The sequence below is a fragment of the Uranotaenia lowii genome, chromosome 2, assembly GCF_029784155.1.
Source record: "Uranotaenia lowii strain MFRU-FL chromosome 2, ASM2978415v1, whole genome shotgun sequence".
In the NCBI taxonomy this organism is placed as follows: Eukaryota; Metazoa; Arthropoda; class Insecta; order Diptera; family Culicidae; genus Uranotaenia; species Uranotaenia lowii.
The window spans coordinates 5,729,039-5,745,356 of NC_073692.1; the positions used below are offsets into that span (position 1 = coordinate 5,729,039).

At 43.2% G+C, this 16,318-nt stretch overlaps 2 protein-coding genes across 2 annotated transcripts; both read left to right on the forward strand.

Annotated features, from left to right (window-relative positions):
- Nucleotides 1–11,582: 11,582 nt before the first annotated feature.
- Nucleotides 11,583–14,183, forward strand: LOC129749472 (uncharacterized). Its single transcript, XM_055744447.1, has one exon. The coding sequence runs from the start codon at nt 11,583–11,585 to the stop codon at nt 14,181–14,183; it is 2,601 nt and encodes an 866-aa protein (XP_055600422.1).
- A 12-nt stretch (nt 14,184–14,195) lies between these two features.
- Nucleotides 14,196–15,674, forward strand: LOC129749475 (uncharacterized). The gene has a single exon (XM_055744449.1). The coding sequence runs from the start codon at nt 14,196–14,198 to the stop codon at nt 15,672–15,674; it is 1,479 nt and encodes a 492-aa protein (XP_055600424.1).
- Nucleotides 15,675–16,318: the final 644 nt, after the last annotated feature.

Consider the following 16,318-nt stretch of genomic DNA (forward strand, 5'->3'; position numbering starts at 1 on the left):
TTCGAGTGCAACCGAAAGTTTAAATTTGTTTGTGACAAACAATTGACGCCATTCAGTGCTAATGGCATCTAAAGTTTTCTCCAACAAATCATCGGGACTGTTAAGTTGATTGAAGTACTTCCGTGCCACGAGTTGTGCTAAAGAAACTCGATTAACTACCGAAGAACCATCCAAGGGGAATGAGCTCAACAGAGCGCCCTCTTTGAGACATTGTTGCACACCCTCGCAATTCAGCTCTAATGCAGCTTCCTTTAGCTTATTTTGAAGCTCCAGCCATTCGCAGCCATCAATTTGCATTTTCTTCAATCCTTCAGGGAACGAAGTTTCGAGCGGGACAAAATCAATTAGGAAAGTTTCCGTCATAAGCTGAGCATGTATGAGAGTATTCAAAGGTAAAATTTCATACAACGGATCGTTACAATTGTTCAAATGATTGTGAAATCTACCTGCACACAGAACTTTGAGATCTAGTTTAATCGAATCTAGGTTGAATTTTTGATTAATTGAATCGTAAGTCAACTTTTGCCAGTAGTGAAGGGCCATCAGGATCGACATCGGAGTCGATTTGAACCTTTTAACTATTTGTTTCAAACTGGTGCAATCATTTTCAAGCAAGATTAGTCTCAAATTCGATAGATACCATTCCAATGGGTCATTTACTTCACTGTGGACAAAATCAGCAATAGGTTGACTCAACACTAACTGATGGTTCCTTGTAACTATAAAAATTTCATCAGATATATCTGTCCATTTCGTTAAGTATTTTAAGCTCATACAATTATTTTTGAATTGAAAAAGTTCGTACTTAACTAGCTTTCTGAAACTTGTACCATCTTCTCTGTGAGATAGCATTATTAACATTTTCCTAACATTGAAAAGTTTCCGGCCCAGCTTGAGGCAGCTTAAGGTTTTAAGTGTTTTCGATTTTTCAGTAAACTTCGCCGATTTTTTATCGTAAAAGTCAAACACACTCTGACAAGCTTCTTCTTGATAGTTGATTATTTCATCAAAGTTCAAATTACTCAATAAGACAGCTACTTTTGAAATCGTTTGACATTTTTGCAATTCTTTCAGGTAATAACCGTAAGCACTGTGTATTCTCCAAAATAAACTTAAGCAGCAAAGCTTTTCTATAACAATTACTTTAACAATCAGGAAGAATAGGACTTCAAGGTTAACATTTTCCGATACATCCAGCCTAACATCCTGCAAATCTAGTAACGGGTCTTTGAAACCTGGAGGTTTTCGTTGCTGAACTTCCCACGCGATCCATCTTAACGCAGCTGCCGCTGTTCCGGGACACACTTTATCATTGGCTACGGCATGGGAGCAATTCCGCAGCTTTTCGACGTAGAAAAGATCTCGCACCCGTCGATAAACGGATCTGAGCTCATTAAGTCGCTTTTTTGTCTGTCTGAGAAATGGCTTAGCCAGTTCAACTGCTATCATAGCATCGTCTATAGCACTAAGGAAACCAAACATGTTCATCGGATTTAATAGCAATCGATACATAGAATAAAGTTCTCCTTTCATTATTCTACAGTAAACCGATGCACAATATCGCATTTCCTTAAGTGGAACTTTCTTCATCCGTTTAATCCACGGGCAGCCTCGAACCAAATCAAACAAATTCCCTTCAATGCAGCGCAGCATAAGTGATGATTCATCGTTGACCTCAAACAGTCCGTCCACAGTGACCTGTTTCCTTAACTGGTTGAGAGATTCCCGAAAACGCTCCAACGAATCGGTCCAAAAATCAGTCGTTGACCTTGCTGTTTTGCTTGGGACAAATCGGCGACGCAAACAGTATCGCGTCAAGTTGTACCGATGCGCGACCCGTTCATCATCCGGTATCACGACGCCCTTGATCTCCAGCTCCAGCTGGCGATTGTAACATCTCACGAAAGCATCGTCCGAAAGCTCATCTTTCACGTGACCGGCCACAAGCTCATTATCCATCATTAACAGAATTGCGTTTTGCGCATAACAATGAACGTTTAATTTCCCTACCGGAACATTCACCGCGCTTGACGATCGACGACGGCGACGTACAACATCTGATCGCGCCCCGGTGCAAATTTAAACTGAGCTACTTGAAATTCGACTTTATTCGGATACAGCCCTCCAGTAAGCTTGACCTTAGTGTTGAGAAATGAGAGAAACGATCTAGATGTTTTTGGCAACTTTTGGTGTGTTCTTCTCTTTTGCGTTTCGACTTAGAATGACGTTCGATGAACGTGAATAACTTTAAGGTTTTTTTTCAATTCGGCAAAGACAAAAAATCGTTTATTATTTCTCTGTCAAACCGGTCTTTCAGTCAAATTGTTGATTTTTTTATTTTCTTCAATATTTTTTTCGTGATACATAGCAAATTTTATACTTTACTAGCTGTCCCGGTGTTCTTTGCATTACCGTTTAAAATTATTTATATTTTTATCAGTACGTAAAATTAAAAATTTCAAAATTTTTCTCTGAATTGGGACCTAGAACTTCCGCTTCGAACTGCAATACTGAGAAGATTTATTCAAACTTTCTTAGTAGATTTTTTTCTGTTTTCATTTTTTTCTTAAATTTGTTTATTCAATTATTGTTAAATTCTCAAAAAAATATTCATGTTTAAAAGTTGAAGGAAATTTCAATACTAAAGTTTTTCCACTGCGTCAAAAAAGTAACAAACTTAGGGAGTGTAGTAGGCGTTGGTAGGTTCGGACGTATACTTTTTTCCGCGTGTGTCAAAATCGTAGTCGGAGAATTCATTTCCATGTTATTCAATCACAAGGAGAAAATTACATAGGACAGTTTCCTCTTATAGTGGAGATGGATCAACCTTAAAGGCCATCGTATTCCGATGCTGCTCTTCCCGGAATTACGAAGAGCGAGTGAGGGAGTCTAGCGAGGCAAAGTGTTGTTCTTAAAATTGGAAAAACTCAAGTAAACGAAAGCTGAGTATTCTTTTTCTTTTTCATTTGATCTTAAAGCGAGTTCGATGTATCCGAAAATAATTTTTTTTTCCAGTGGTTTGTGGTGCACATTAAGTGTCTTAAGTAGCATTAAGATTCTGATTTATTTTCCGAACTGTTTTGAAGTTGTAGTTCAAATTATAGTTCTCATTCATCATTTGTATATCATAATTTTGGATTCTACTACTAATACCTTTTGAAGAAAATTTACTCATTATGATGATCTAACTGTGAAATCTGATTGATATGAACTATATTGCTGGAGAACTAATCATGCTAATGAAACTAAATTTGGCATGGGAGGGTAATTGAAAACATATTGATTGCTGAACAGTATGGATTCAGAAAGCAGCATTCAACAGAATCCGCAGTGAACTTTATACTCCGGAATTGGAAGATAAACATCGAGAACGGGAACTACACAGTTTCTGTGTTTCTAGACTTTAAGAGAGCATTTGAGACAATTGATCGGCTACAACTCTTAGAAGTCTTGGTTACAATTGGCATCAATGGTACCCCAAGCAACCAAAAGTCTCATATATTGTGCTACAATATTACTTAAACTCGTGCCTCCAAAGTTCGAATTTCGCTGAACAAAGGTTTCAAAGGGATTTGGTACCAAATTTTATCGAATGTGAGCATGAAAGTTACAAAAGGTTCCTCAAAAAGCCTTTTATGGACTTGAAGTTCCAAAAAGTTCTCAAAGAGCCTTTTTGTGATGTCAATCGTATCCACGCAGTATAAAAGTTACAAATTAGATCACAAATAGCCTTTTGTGGACTTCAAGTTTCAAAAAGTTCCTCAAATAGCCTTTTTTGTGACATGTCAATCGCACCCACACAGTATAAAAGTTACAAATTAGGTCTCAAATAGCCTTCTGTGAACTTCAAGTTCCAAGAATATCCTCAAATAGCCTTTTTTGTGACATGTCAATTGCATTATTCAGAATAAAAGTTTCAAATTGGGTCTCAAATAGCCTTCTATGGACTCGAAGTTCCAAAAAGTTCCCCAAATAGCCTTTTTTGAGACATGTCCGCCATTTCAAAAATATGAAATGTGAACGAACATCACAAAAGGGCATATAGTAAATAAATCATTTTTTCGAGCTTGGAAATTGTTGAAATGTATAATTTATATTGAAACTTCAACTCAGAACAACTTAAAGCTAACTCGCAAATGATTGTTTTTGAAAAGAATAAATATTTTGACTTTATAAAATTTCGTCCAACTGTATTTATTTACCACGAATTTATCACACATTGAAAGTCAGTTGAAGCAATTCATCAATTAAATATCAAGATAAACTCAAGAATTTGTATAAATCTTGGCTTAACAGTTATAAACATGGAATTCCATTTTTTTAAACCGATATTATTTTAACGGATGATTGATTTATACGCCGTTTCGTAATGTTTCATAGTCATAATCAACATGCGTCTTTGCTGCTGGCTGCTGGCTGCCCGTGCGGGTATTCTAGGAAGCTTATAACCACTAAGGCATCATCTAGGGGTGGCGTCGTGGCAGCGTGTTTGGCTATCATCTAGGAGGATCGGGTTCAAATCTGGTACTAGGACTATTTTTTTTCCATTAGGTTGTTTGATTGCTTGAGTAAGCGAATCAAATAATTGTGTAGCAGAACTAGCGTACGTGCTGGCATGTGTCAAACAAAGTTAAAAACAAAGCTGCAATTAAGTAAGATCAATTGGGAGGAATAAAGATGGATGCTGAGAAACCGGCAGCACCACATGGGCTGGTGGTGATCCCCCAAAGCGAGAGAGGAGAGGAAAATTATTTTTTTGTTTTCGCTTATTAAACTGAATAGAAGGCCGTTCAAATCTGTAATGCAACTTCAAAGTTTCAATAAGAACTTAAATTTTGGGCTGAATAAAACGAATTTCAGCACATTGATTATGCTGATAAAGCTGTGTTCGACCTTTTTAATGAGACTTTTAGTTGCTTGGGACGGTTCTAAATTAGTTCAAGAATTATTTGGATAACAGAATGCAACGAACAAAACATGGTTAATCGTACTCACGATACAGTGAAAACAATTTGGGAGTTCCCCAAGGAAGCGTATTAGGCCCTTTGTTATTCATCTTATACATCAATGACATGAAAAGGTGTTTACATCACGGACATCTAAAACTTTTTGCAGATGATTCAGTCTCCTATTGGAGTGGAAAGGACATAGGACTCGTTATTCAAGAAGCAAATGCAGATTTGAAAAATATTGCTGATTTTTTGAAACAAAGAAAATTGTGCCTGAATCTCGATAAAACCTGTTGGATGATTATTGGAAATCGCAAAATAGGAGTTAGTGCAAAGTTGCTCATTGATGGATGTGAGATCGAAAGAGTTCGTCAAGTCAAGTACCTAGGAATACAAGTTGATGAAAAATTGAACTTCATAGCCCACATAGACTACATACTCATGAAAATTGCTGTGAAATGTGGCGTACTTTGTAGAATAAACAGATATATGACTTTCTGGTCAAAAATAATCTACGTGAAATCTGTTATTATGCCGCACTTCGATTACTGTGCTACAATATTACTTCATGCATCAGATACACAAACGAAACGGCTACAGAGAACTCAAAATAAGATAATGCGAGTAGTGATACGATGCTACCGATATACTCCAAGTGCACTAATGCTCGATATTCTCCAATGGTTGTCAGCCAAACAGAGGATTGCATATAACAGTTTGATTTTTATTTATAAAATGAAGAGCGGAATGTTACCATCCTATCTACTAGTCGTACTGAAATTGAATATACTAATGCAAACAAAATTATCCATAGGATAAACTGTTCGATTCACAATGTGCATCGAAAAATTATTCGCACCAAAGGTTCAACCATCGGCGTGTGATGATGAGACACCCTATTGAACCATCATCAACAGTCATCATTTCGACCGAGATTTCAGCAGAACAATAAACGCCGGCCGGCGTGCCGGTGAGGTTTTGTAGCTTCATACAATAGACCAACAAAATTTCGGTCGATTGTGTGCTGAACGATTTTCTACACACGCTGGGAGAACAAACTAACAACCGACAGTCTTCGTTCGTTCGCAGCCGTCTGCACATCTCATTCGCATGCAAGTTTTCCAAATCAACCTGGAACTTGCTTCATCATTCTAAAGTGCTAGTTTTAAGTCTGTATTAATAGTTTAAGAACAAAATATAATATTAAGTCCAAATAAAGTTCTTTAAGTTTAAAGAGTGTTCAGCATGCAAATTGGACTTTAATTATTAATAGTGTTTAGCATGCAAAATGGACTTGTGAATAAAACGGTAGAAGAATAAACCGTGCGATAAGTGATAAATCGGACCTTTTATTTCGTGCAACGAAATCAGATTCGGTACACCGAATCTTCATCTGAGTGGTTCCGGATTTTGTCCACTGCCCTCCCGGGGCTTCGACATGGTCCTTCGAGCCGGATAGACGTCGATAGGAATCCGTCTGACCGGAAAACACGTTTTGGATCCGGAATCTATCTGTAAAATGGCTGCTGCGCCATTTTGGAACCACGTTGCTGTTTGCTGATTTTAATATATCCAAGGCATATTTTATGCCTCACATAGGTGAGTGCGGTTCCAAATACCTACGTTTTCGTTATTTTTCTACCGGATCTTTATTTTGCATGAATCCTGGTTCCTATACGTGACCTGCGAACGAACTATCATCGCTCGAAATTGAATATCTTCCGAGTGATATTTCCGCGCCGAGGTGGGAGATCAATTCATGGCAATTTCTTCAACCTGGCCAATCGAAAGGGATACTACAACCAATACTAAATATCTTTCGAGAGATATTTACACGCCGAGGTGGAAGATCAATTTCTGGCAATTTCTTCAACCTGGCCAATCGAAAGCTGATACAACAACCACGTGGTCCAATTAACAACCAAATTACAAAACGGACATTTTGAAGACGATTTGGTGCATTTCGAGCTCATTATCCAGAGTCGACAATTCCTCCTGGATACTTACGGCCCTTTCTTGGTGCAGAGGCAATATTTATACAAGGCATATTTAAAGCCTTGCCCAGGTAATTAGGGTTCCATTTTATATACGCCGATTTGCGCAGTCTACGCGGTCTTTTGATTTTAGATCCACACCGTGAACGAGATGTCGGCCGCCGAAAGAAAATTGCGGGGTCTCAAAAATCGCAAACGCAGCATCACGACTTCCTTCGCTGGAATTGTTAACTTCGTCAACGAGTTTCAACAAGAACGCGATGCAGTCGAGGTTCCAGTCAGGCTGGAAAATCTTGTTGAACTATGGAAGGAGTTCAATGCCGTTCAGCAGGAGCTCGAGATAATGGAGGATTCTGGAGACGACAAAACATTGCAGGAGTATCTCAAGGAGCGCACGGATTTTGAGAGGAACTACTACCGGATCAAAGGTACTCTGCTTTTGTATGCTAAGCCGTCCCCTGAATTACATGACACTACTCGTCGTTCTGCGGAACCCTCCCACCAAATGAACATTAAACTACCTGATGTGAAAATCCCAATTTTCAATGGCAATTTTGATAATTGGCTAAATTTTCACGATTTATTCGTTTCGCTCATCCATTCTTCAACGAGCTTATCAACGATACAAAAATTTTATTATTTGCGCTCTTCTTTAGCTGGCGAAGCGCTCAAAATTATACAAACTATACCTATTAGCAACGATCAATACCAAGTTGCATGGAAAATGTTAGTGGACCATTTTCAGAATCCGAGAAGGTTGAAACGCACTTATGTACAATCGCTATTTGAATTCCCTTGCCTGAAACGTGAGTCTCCAGCAGAATTACACACACTTATCGAAGGTTTTGAGGCAAATGTAAAAATATTGAAACAGTTGGGCGAGACAACTGAACATTGGGATGCCTTACTTATCCATCTACTTAGCGTTCGGCTAGATCCGATTACTAGAAGGGATTGGGAAGAATATGCGGAAAATGAAAACATTGATCAATTCCCTAAGCTTGTCGAGTTTCTCCAACGTAGGGTAAACGTCCTGCAAACAGTTTCCACTAAGCCTTCTACGTCGCAACAACCTAGTTTCCCAGCCAAGAAGCCAGCTTTTCCACGAGTTAGCAATTATGGTAGTGTACAGAATAGTGGATTTCAACGCAATTGTTTCGTCTGCTCTGGTCAGCACAACTGGCTGGTAAACGGTGGATAATGTGCAACACGAGACCCCATAGTGGTCATATCACCTCTTATTCACAACTCCTATCTCTACCTCCCCGCGGTGCCGGCTGGGGTGCGAGTAACCTAAGCGGAGATCGGGTACCCAACCCCGGTGGATGCTTTGGTCGCATGCAGACTGAGAAGGTGGCCGCACGCGTCTGTTCCCCAGGTCAGGGGCGGCGTGCAACAACAACCGAGCGTCTGTTCTCCAGGTCAGGGGCGGCTCAAACAGCGTCTGTCTTGCAGCAAGCGGCTGAATTTATGAAATGCGGCTCCCGCCAGCTAAGTCCAAGATGGCAGCCCCATCGCGGGATAGGGACTTTAGGCTAACAACCTACTGCTCCTGATACCTTGTATTGTTACAGAAACTGAGAGAAGAAATAACCGAATTGGAACTTTGGCAACGACTTTTAGCATGAAAACACGGACTAGAATTGGAACTTGGAATGTTTTGACCCTTGCCCAGCCAGGAAAGCTGGCTCAACTTGCTAGAGAAGCTAGCCGCCTCAAGCTAGAGATATTGGGACTGAGCGAAGTCCGTTGGCCTAACACTGGAGAACACAAGACACAGTCCGGGCAAGTACTGCTTTACTCTGGCATACGAGGAGAACATGCTACTCGGGAACGAGGAGTTGGTTTCCTGTTAAGCCCGCAGGCCCATGCGGCCCTCATAAGATGGGAACCGATAAACGAAAGAATAATCGTAGCCAGATTCAGAACACGGGTTAGAAACCTTACAATGGTCCAGTGTTATGCGCCAACTGACGTTGCCGATTTGCAGGAGAAAGAGCAGTTTTACAGTCAATTGAACAGCGTGGTTGAGAGAATTCCGAAGGGTGACATTCAAATTCACTTAGGCGACTTCAACGCAAAGATTGGCTCCGATAATCAGGACCTTGAGCGCATCATGGGGCGCCATGGCCTAGGACAGATGAGCGAAAACGGAGAGCTGTTTGTAGAATTTTGTGGCAACAACAACATGGTGATCGGTGGATCGCTCTTCCCCCATCGACCAGCACATAAGGTCACTTGGGTATCCCGAGATGGCCGAACAGAAAATCAAATTGACCACATCTGCATCAGTCGAAAATGGAGAAGGAGCCTTCTTGATGTCCGCAACAAACGAAGCGCAGACATTGCATCCGACCATCACCTCGTCCTTGGCGAGATACGACTGAGGGTTGCGCGTGTCCAACGGCGCGAGGAGAAAGTCGGGTGTCGATACGACGTCCGCCGGTTGGAGAATCCAGAGGTGAAAAGGGCATACGTTGAACAGCTAGAATCCCGAGCCTCGGAACTGCCGACAGACGGAACAGTCGAAGAACAGTGGTGTGGAATCAAGAATGCCTTTATCACGACGAGCCATGGTACTCTCGGTAAAGTTTGTGGAAGACGAAGTGAATGGATGTCGGATGAAACCTGGAGGATGATCGATGATCGGAGAAAGGCGAAAGTCGGAATTGAGCAGGCATGTACCGGGTCAGCCAAAGCAGCCGCCCGCTTACGATATGCGGAGCTGGAAAAGGCAGTTAAACGAGCTTGTAGACGAGACAAGAGAGCCTGGACAAACTCCCTAGCCGAAGAGGGAGAAAGAGCCGCCGCCATTGGAGATATCCGATTATTATATGATATTTCTCGCCGCCTTAGTGGTGCAAGGACTAATGCAAGAATGCCGCTGAAAAACCGAGCAGGTCAGTTGCTGACAGATCGAACAGATCAGCTCAAGCGTTGGACTGAGCATTTTGATCAACTTTTCCGAGTTACAAATAGCAATGGCCAACAGAACCCGCAGCTCGAGGCGCCCACAGTAAGTCGCATTGATGGCGTCAACTCGGAAGCGCCCTCGCTGGCTGAAATAGAAGCGGCAATCAAGGACATGAAATCCAACAAAGCGCCTGGAATCGATTGCATTCCTGCTGAAATGCTCAAAGCCGACCCTGCCTTGTCAGCACAAATGTTGCACCGTCTTTTCGCTGACATTTGGGATACTGCAACATTCCCGGCCGACTGGATGCAGGGTATCCTCGTAAAGGTCCCAAAGAAAGGAGACCTAACAGAGTGCGGTAACTGGCGTGGCATAACTTTGATCTGTACAACCCTTAAAGTACTCTGCAAAGTGATCCTGAACAGGATCCAGGAGAAAATCGACGCTACACTCCGACGGCAACAAGCTGGATTCCGATCCGGACGATCATGTGTGGACCACATCACAACGCTACGAATAATACTGGAACAAATCAACGAATTCCAGGACTCTCTTCTGCTGGTGTTCGTTGATTTCGAAAAAGCATTTGACCGACTGAACCACGAAAACATCTGGGCTGCTCTTAGACGAAGAGGGGTCCCAGAGAAACTAGTCCATCTCATCGAAGCACAATACGAGGCATTTTCGTGCAAGGTCTTGCACGACGGTGTCTTGTCCGAACCAATCCCGGTAACTGCTGGAGTGAGACAAGGATGTATTTTGTCACCGCTGCTTTTTCTCATCGTAATGGATGAGATCTTGACTGGATCGATTGACTGTAGACCAAACCGAGGATTGCCGTGGAATCCTTCAACCATGGAGCAACTGAACGACCTTGACCTGGCAGACGATATTGTTTTGCTCGCCCAAACACAACAAGACATGCAGAGCAAACTCGACGACCTCACCGAAAGCTCCAAGGCAGCAGGTCTCAAAATCAATGTCGGAAAGACCAAGTCGATGGAAATCAATACAGAAAATCGTTCCAATTTCGTGGTAGCTGGACAACAGGTTGAGACAGTGGAGTGCTTCCAGTATCTTGGTAGCCAGATTACGCCTGATGGTGGTACCAAGAAGGACATCGAAACCCGGATCAGAAAAGCCCGATTTGCGTTTGCGAGTCTCCGAAACATCTGGCGGTCACGCCAGATCTCTCTACGAACTAAGATCCGAATCTTCAACTCAAACGTCAAATCCGTATTGCTGTACGGGTGTGAAACTTGGTGCACATATGCGGTGACGACGCGAAAACTGCAAGTTTTTGTGAATCGCTGCCTGCGGAACATCATCCGCGCTTGGTGGCCTGGCAACTGGATCTCAAACGTTGAACTTCATCGCCGGTGTCATCAAAAGGCGCTAGAAATCGAGATTCGGGAACGTAAGTGGAGATGGATTGGGCACACGCTGCGAAGAGATGAAAACGAGATTTGCAGAGAGGCGCTTGACTGGAATCCAGATGGGCATCGAAGAAGAGGCAGGCCCAAAAGCTCGTGGCGGCGAAGTCTAGCCGCTGAAATCCGCACAGTTGACGAGAACCTTGGCTGGCAGCAAGTGAAGACGCTGGCTCCGGATCGCCAGCAGTGGAGATCTTTTATCTCAGCCCTATGCGCCGGACAATCGGCGCTGGACCCTTAGGTAGGTAGGTAGGGTCAGCACAACATTTATCAATGTGCTTCATTCAACAATATGTCCGTCGATGAAAGGGAAAACGTTGTCCGCCGTAATCAATTATGTCGAAATTGTTTGCGCCGTGGGCACTTAGCCAAAACTTGTTCCTCTGAGTCTAGTTGTCGCAATTGTAATAGTCGTCATCATACCAAACTCTGTTCGCCTCAAAGGTTCGAAAATAAACCAGCTCAAAACATTAGATCAAACAAACCTAGTCCACCCATTCCGAAACCTGATAACCCAGCATCTGAAACTTCCGCTGCCCATTCTGGAGTCACTAGTTGCAGTTCGCATGGTTCAACCTCTCGTAAAGTGCTTCTTGCTACTGCTGTCATTTTAATGGTTGATGATACCGGAAACGAATACCCCGTCCGTGCATTATTGGATTCTGGAAGCGAATGTTGCTTCATAGCCGAGCGTGTTAGTCAGCGTATGAAGGTGCAGCGGAATAGAGTGGATGTTCCTATTGCAGGCATAGGACAGTCGTCAACATGTGTTCGTTCAAAACTCCGTTCAACGTTCAAGTCGCGGATTTCAAGCTTCAAGGCCACCGTTGATCTATTCGTTTTGCCGAAGGTTACCGTAGACTTGCCGACTATTTCCATAGACGCTTCCGCATGGGAAATACCTACAGGAATTCAACTAGCCGACCCTGCCTTTTATGAATCAGCTAAAATCGATGTGGTGCTTGGTGCTGATGTCTTCTTTGACCTCTTCAACGTTCCTGGACGAATTTCTATGGGTGATTCAATGCCACATCTGGTAAACTCTGTGTTCGGATGGATAATCTCGGGAAAGGTTCCTGAAAGGAAGGTCAACGCTCCTCTAATTTGCAATGTAGCGACTACAGCTGATTTACATCGAGATATGGAACGATTTTGGCTCCTCGAAACTGATGATTCTCCTGCTTATTCGCCCGATGAAATTTTATGCGAAAAATTATTCGTCGAATCGGTTTCACGTTCATCCAGCGGTCGCTATATGGTTCGCTTACCTATGAAGCAAGATGTTTTGAAAAATTTATGCGATAATCGGAGAACTGCTTTGCATCGATTTCGTCTTCTAGAAGGTCGCCTCAAACGAAGTCCTCAACTAGCAATTCAGTATCGTGAATTCATGGACGTATTCGACGCCTCTTGTAAGAGCTCATCAGGTATTTCTTTGAACGATGCTATGCTGGTCGGTCCGACCATTCAGGATGACCTTAGGTCAATTATTTTGCGATCTCGAATTCATCCCATTTTGATTGTTGCCGATGTTGCCAAAATGTTCCGGCAAATTGAAATCCATCCAAACGACACACCTCTTCAGAGAATTTTCTGGCGGTCAGATCCCGAACAAGAAGTTAAAATCTTCGAATTAAAAACCGTAACATACGGTACTGCTGCAGCACCTTTTCTCGCTACTCGAGTTTTGCAGCAGATGGCTCACGACGAGAGTAAAAATTATCCAATCGCGTCCAAGGCGACTTGTCGAGACATTTATATGGACGATCTTATTTCTGGTACGACAACAGTCAACGAAGCAATCGAGCTTATTACGCAGTTAGAAGGCATGTTTTCCTCAGCAGGCATGGAGCTACGCAAGTATGCAAGCAATTACCCGGAAGTCCTGGAGCAGTTGCCTGAATCGAAAAGAGCTCTCCAGTCGACAGTAGATTTTGATAAGGATCAAACAATAAAAACGTTAGGCCTGCACTGGGAAACCAACACCGACCGTTTGAAATATGTTATTCTCGATTCACAAACTGACATCACCTCAACGATTACAAAAAGAACAACACTTTCTTGTATCGCAAAATTATTCGACCCTCTAGGGTTACTAGGGCCCGTAGTGGTAACGGCCAAGTTTTTTATGCAAGCTCTCTGGAGTTTGAAGGAAGACGACAAACTTTGGGACTGGGATCGTGAACTCCCAGAAGATATGCAGATTTACTGGAAATCATTTGTCGCTGAGCTTTCGCTTCTGAATCAGCTTAGAATCGATCGATTCGTTATGCTTTCGAGCACTGTCGACTTCGAATTACACTTTTTCTCCGATGCGTCGGAAAATGGATACGGTTCCTGCGTTTACGTTCGGTCAACCAACTCAAAGGGCGAAATCAAAACAGCACTACTTACATCGTCTTCCAAGGTGGCACCCTTGAAGAAGCAGAGCATCGCACGTCTAGAGCTTTGTGGAGCACTCTCGTCGGCTAAGTTGTACAGCAAGGTTTCGAAGTCACTCAGGGTTCCAGCAAAGGCATTTTTCTGGGTGGACTCTACAACGGTTTTGAGCTGGTTGGCAGCAACACCTTCGTCATGGTCGACCTTTGTAGGGAACAGGGTTTCGAAAATACAAACAGCGACAGAGAAATGCGACTGGAACTTCATAGCTGGAGTTGAAAACCCGGCGGACATAATATCCAGAGGACTTCCCGCAAACAAACTACTCGACAGCAGACTATGGTGGGAGGGTCCGCATTGGCTCGCTCAGGAGAGGAGTTTCTGGCCAGTGAATGCTGCACAATTTGAGCTTACGGAAGAGTCTGCTCATGAGCGCAAAAGAAGCGCGCTAACGTCAGCTGCACTTGCACCTACATTTGTGGACACGTACATCGCCAATTTCTCCAACTATTAGCACATGTTGAGAATGACTGCTTATTGGAGGAGGTATTTCACCAATCGTCGTTTGCCGAAGTCTGAAAGGGTCGTATCTCAACCACTTACAACAGAAGAAATCCTTGGAGCTGAGAATGTTTTGATTCAGCTTGTTCAGCGAAATAGTTTTCCCGAAGAATGGAAGGATTTGGAAAATCAACGACCAGTTTCGAACAAATCTCAACTTCGTTGGTTCAACCCAATTATTGCCACAGATAAGGTTCTTAGAATTGGCGGTAGGTTGGGAAAGTCGGCTCAATCGTACGCATCGCAACACCAAATAATATTGCCAAAATCTCACGCTTTCGTCACACTTCTGGTACGATCTTATCATGAACGTTTATTGCACGCCGCAACCCAATTACTCACTAACACACTTCGTTTACGTTTCTGGATTCTCGGTGGTCGAACCACACCAAGGCTCATAGTTCACTCCTGCGTAGTTTGTTTTCGAGCCAAGCCGAAAGCCATACAGCAGCTTATGGCTGATCTGCCATCGCCACGCGTAAAACCATCAAGACCATTTTCTATCACCGGTGTAGATTTCTGGGGACCAATTTACCTAAAACCTCGTCACCGTCGTGATGCACCTATTAAGGCTTATGCGTGCGTTTTTGTGTGCTTTAGCACTAAGGCCGTCCACCTCGAGATTGTAACGAACCTTAGCACAGCAAAATTTCTCCAAGCTCTCCGTCGATTTGTTGGGCGTCGAGGCTTGTGCTCTGATATTTTCTCCGATAATGGGACGAATTTCACTGGAGCTAATAATGAAATTCGTCGCCTTCTAAAAACCAAAGACTTTCAACATTCTGTTGCCCGCGAATGCTCCGACAACGGAATTCGCTGGCATTTCAACCCACCCAGAGCTTCGCACTTTGGCGGACTTTGGGAGGCTGCCATTGCATCAGCCCAGAAACATTTTGTTCGAGTTGTGGGGGACCGAAAATTAGAATTTGACGACATGGAGACCCTGTTAGTTCAGATCGAGTGTTGCCTGAACTCGCGTCCGCTCACCGAACTCACAAACGATCCTACGGATTTACGGCCGTTAACGCCCGGCCATTTCTTGATCGGCGAGGAACTGAAATCTGTTCCCGACGAAAATTGCCACAACATTCCATACAACCGGCTTCCACAATGGCAGCAAATCCAGAAAATGCAGCAGGAGATATGGAGTCGCTGGAATCTGGAGTATCTACACACGCTCCAATCTCGTACCAAATGGTTCAAACCTCCGGTGGAGCTGAAAAAGGACCAGCTCGTTGTCCTTATCGACGAGAATCAACCGCCAATGCGCTGGGCAATGGCACGAATCGTCGATTTACATCCTGGTTCCGATGGAGTAGTTCGAGTCGTATCACTACAGACACCCACCGGAAAAACAACCCGTTCAACATCGAAAATATGTGTTCTTCCTATTCCATCGCCGTCCGAAGAACAAAATTCATCAAAAATTTCCGAATCACAGTAAGGACTGTGACTTCAACGGTTTCCAACTAGGATCAACCACGTCAGCATCGGATTTCCGCATGGGCGGATCAATCAACGTCACAGCTTATTTAAAATACAAGGCCCACAAACTGTAGGGTCCAGGTGAGGACCTTTCCAATCAATTTACTCTTTTGAAACCCTCTACCGGGTCTTATATATTCTTTTCATATCGACGAAAAACCGCTGGAGATGACATCGAGACGACAACTGGGTTCAACGCTTCGCTGGTACCATCATCGTCAACGTAGTCAACTCTCCCGAAGACAGCATCATCCAACAACTACTTATGGTCAACGATTCAACGTTCCAGAAATAGTTATTTCTACGAGGGGCAGGATGTTCGATTCACAATGTGCATCGAAAAATTATTCGCACCAAAGGTTCAACCATCGGCGTGTGATGATGAGACACCCTATTGAACCATCATCAACAGTCATCATTTCGACCGAGATTGCAGCAGAACAATAAACGCCGGCCGGCGTGCCGGTGAGGTTTTGTAGCTTCATACAATAGACCAACAAAATTTCGGTCGATTGTGTGCTGAACGATTTTCTACACACGCTGGGAGAACAAACTAACAACCGACAGTCTTCGTTCGTTCGCAGCCGTCTGCACATCTCATTC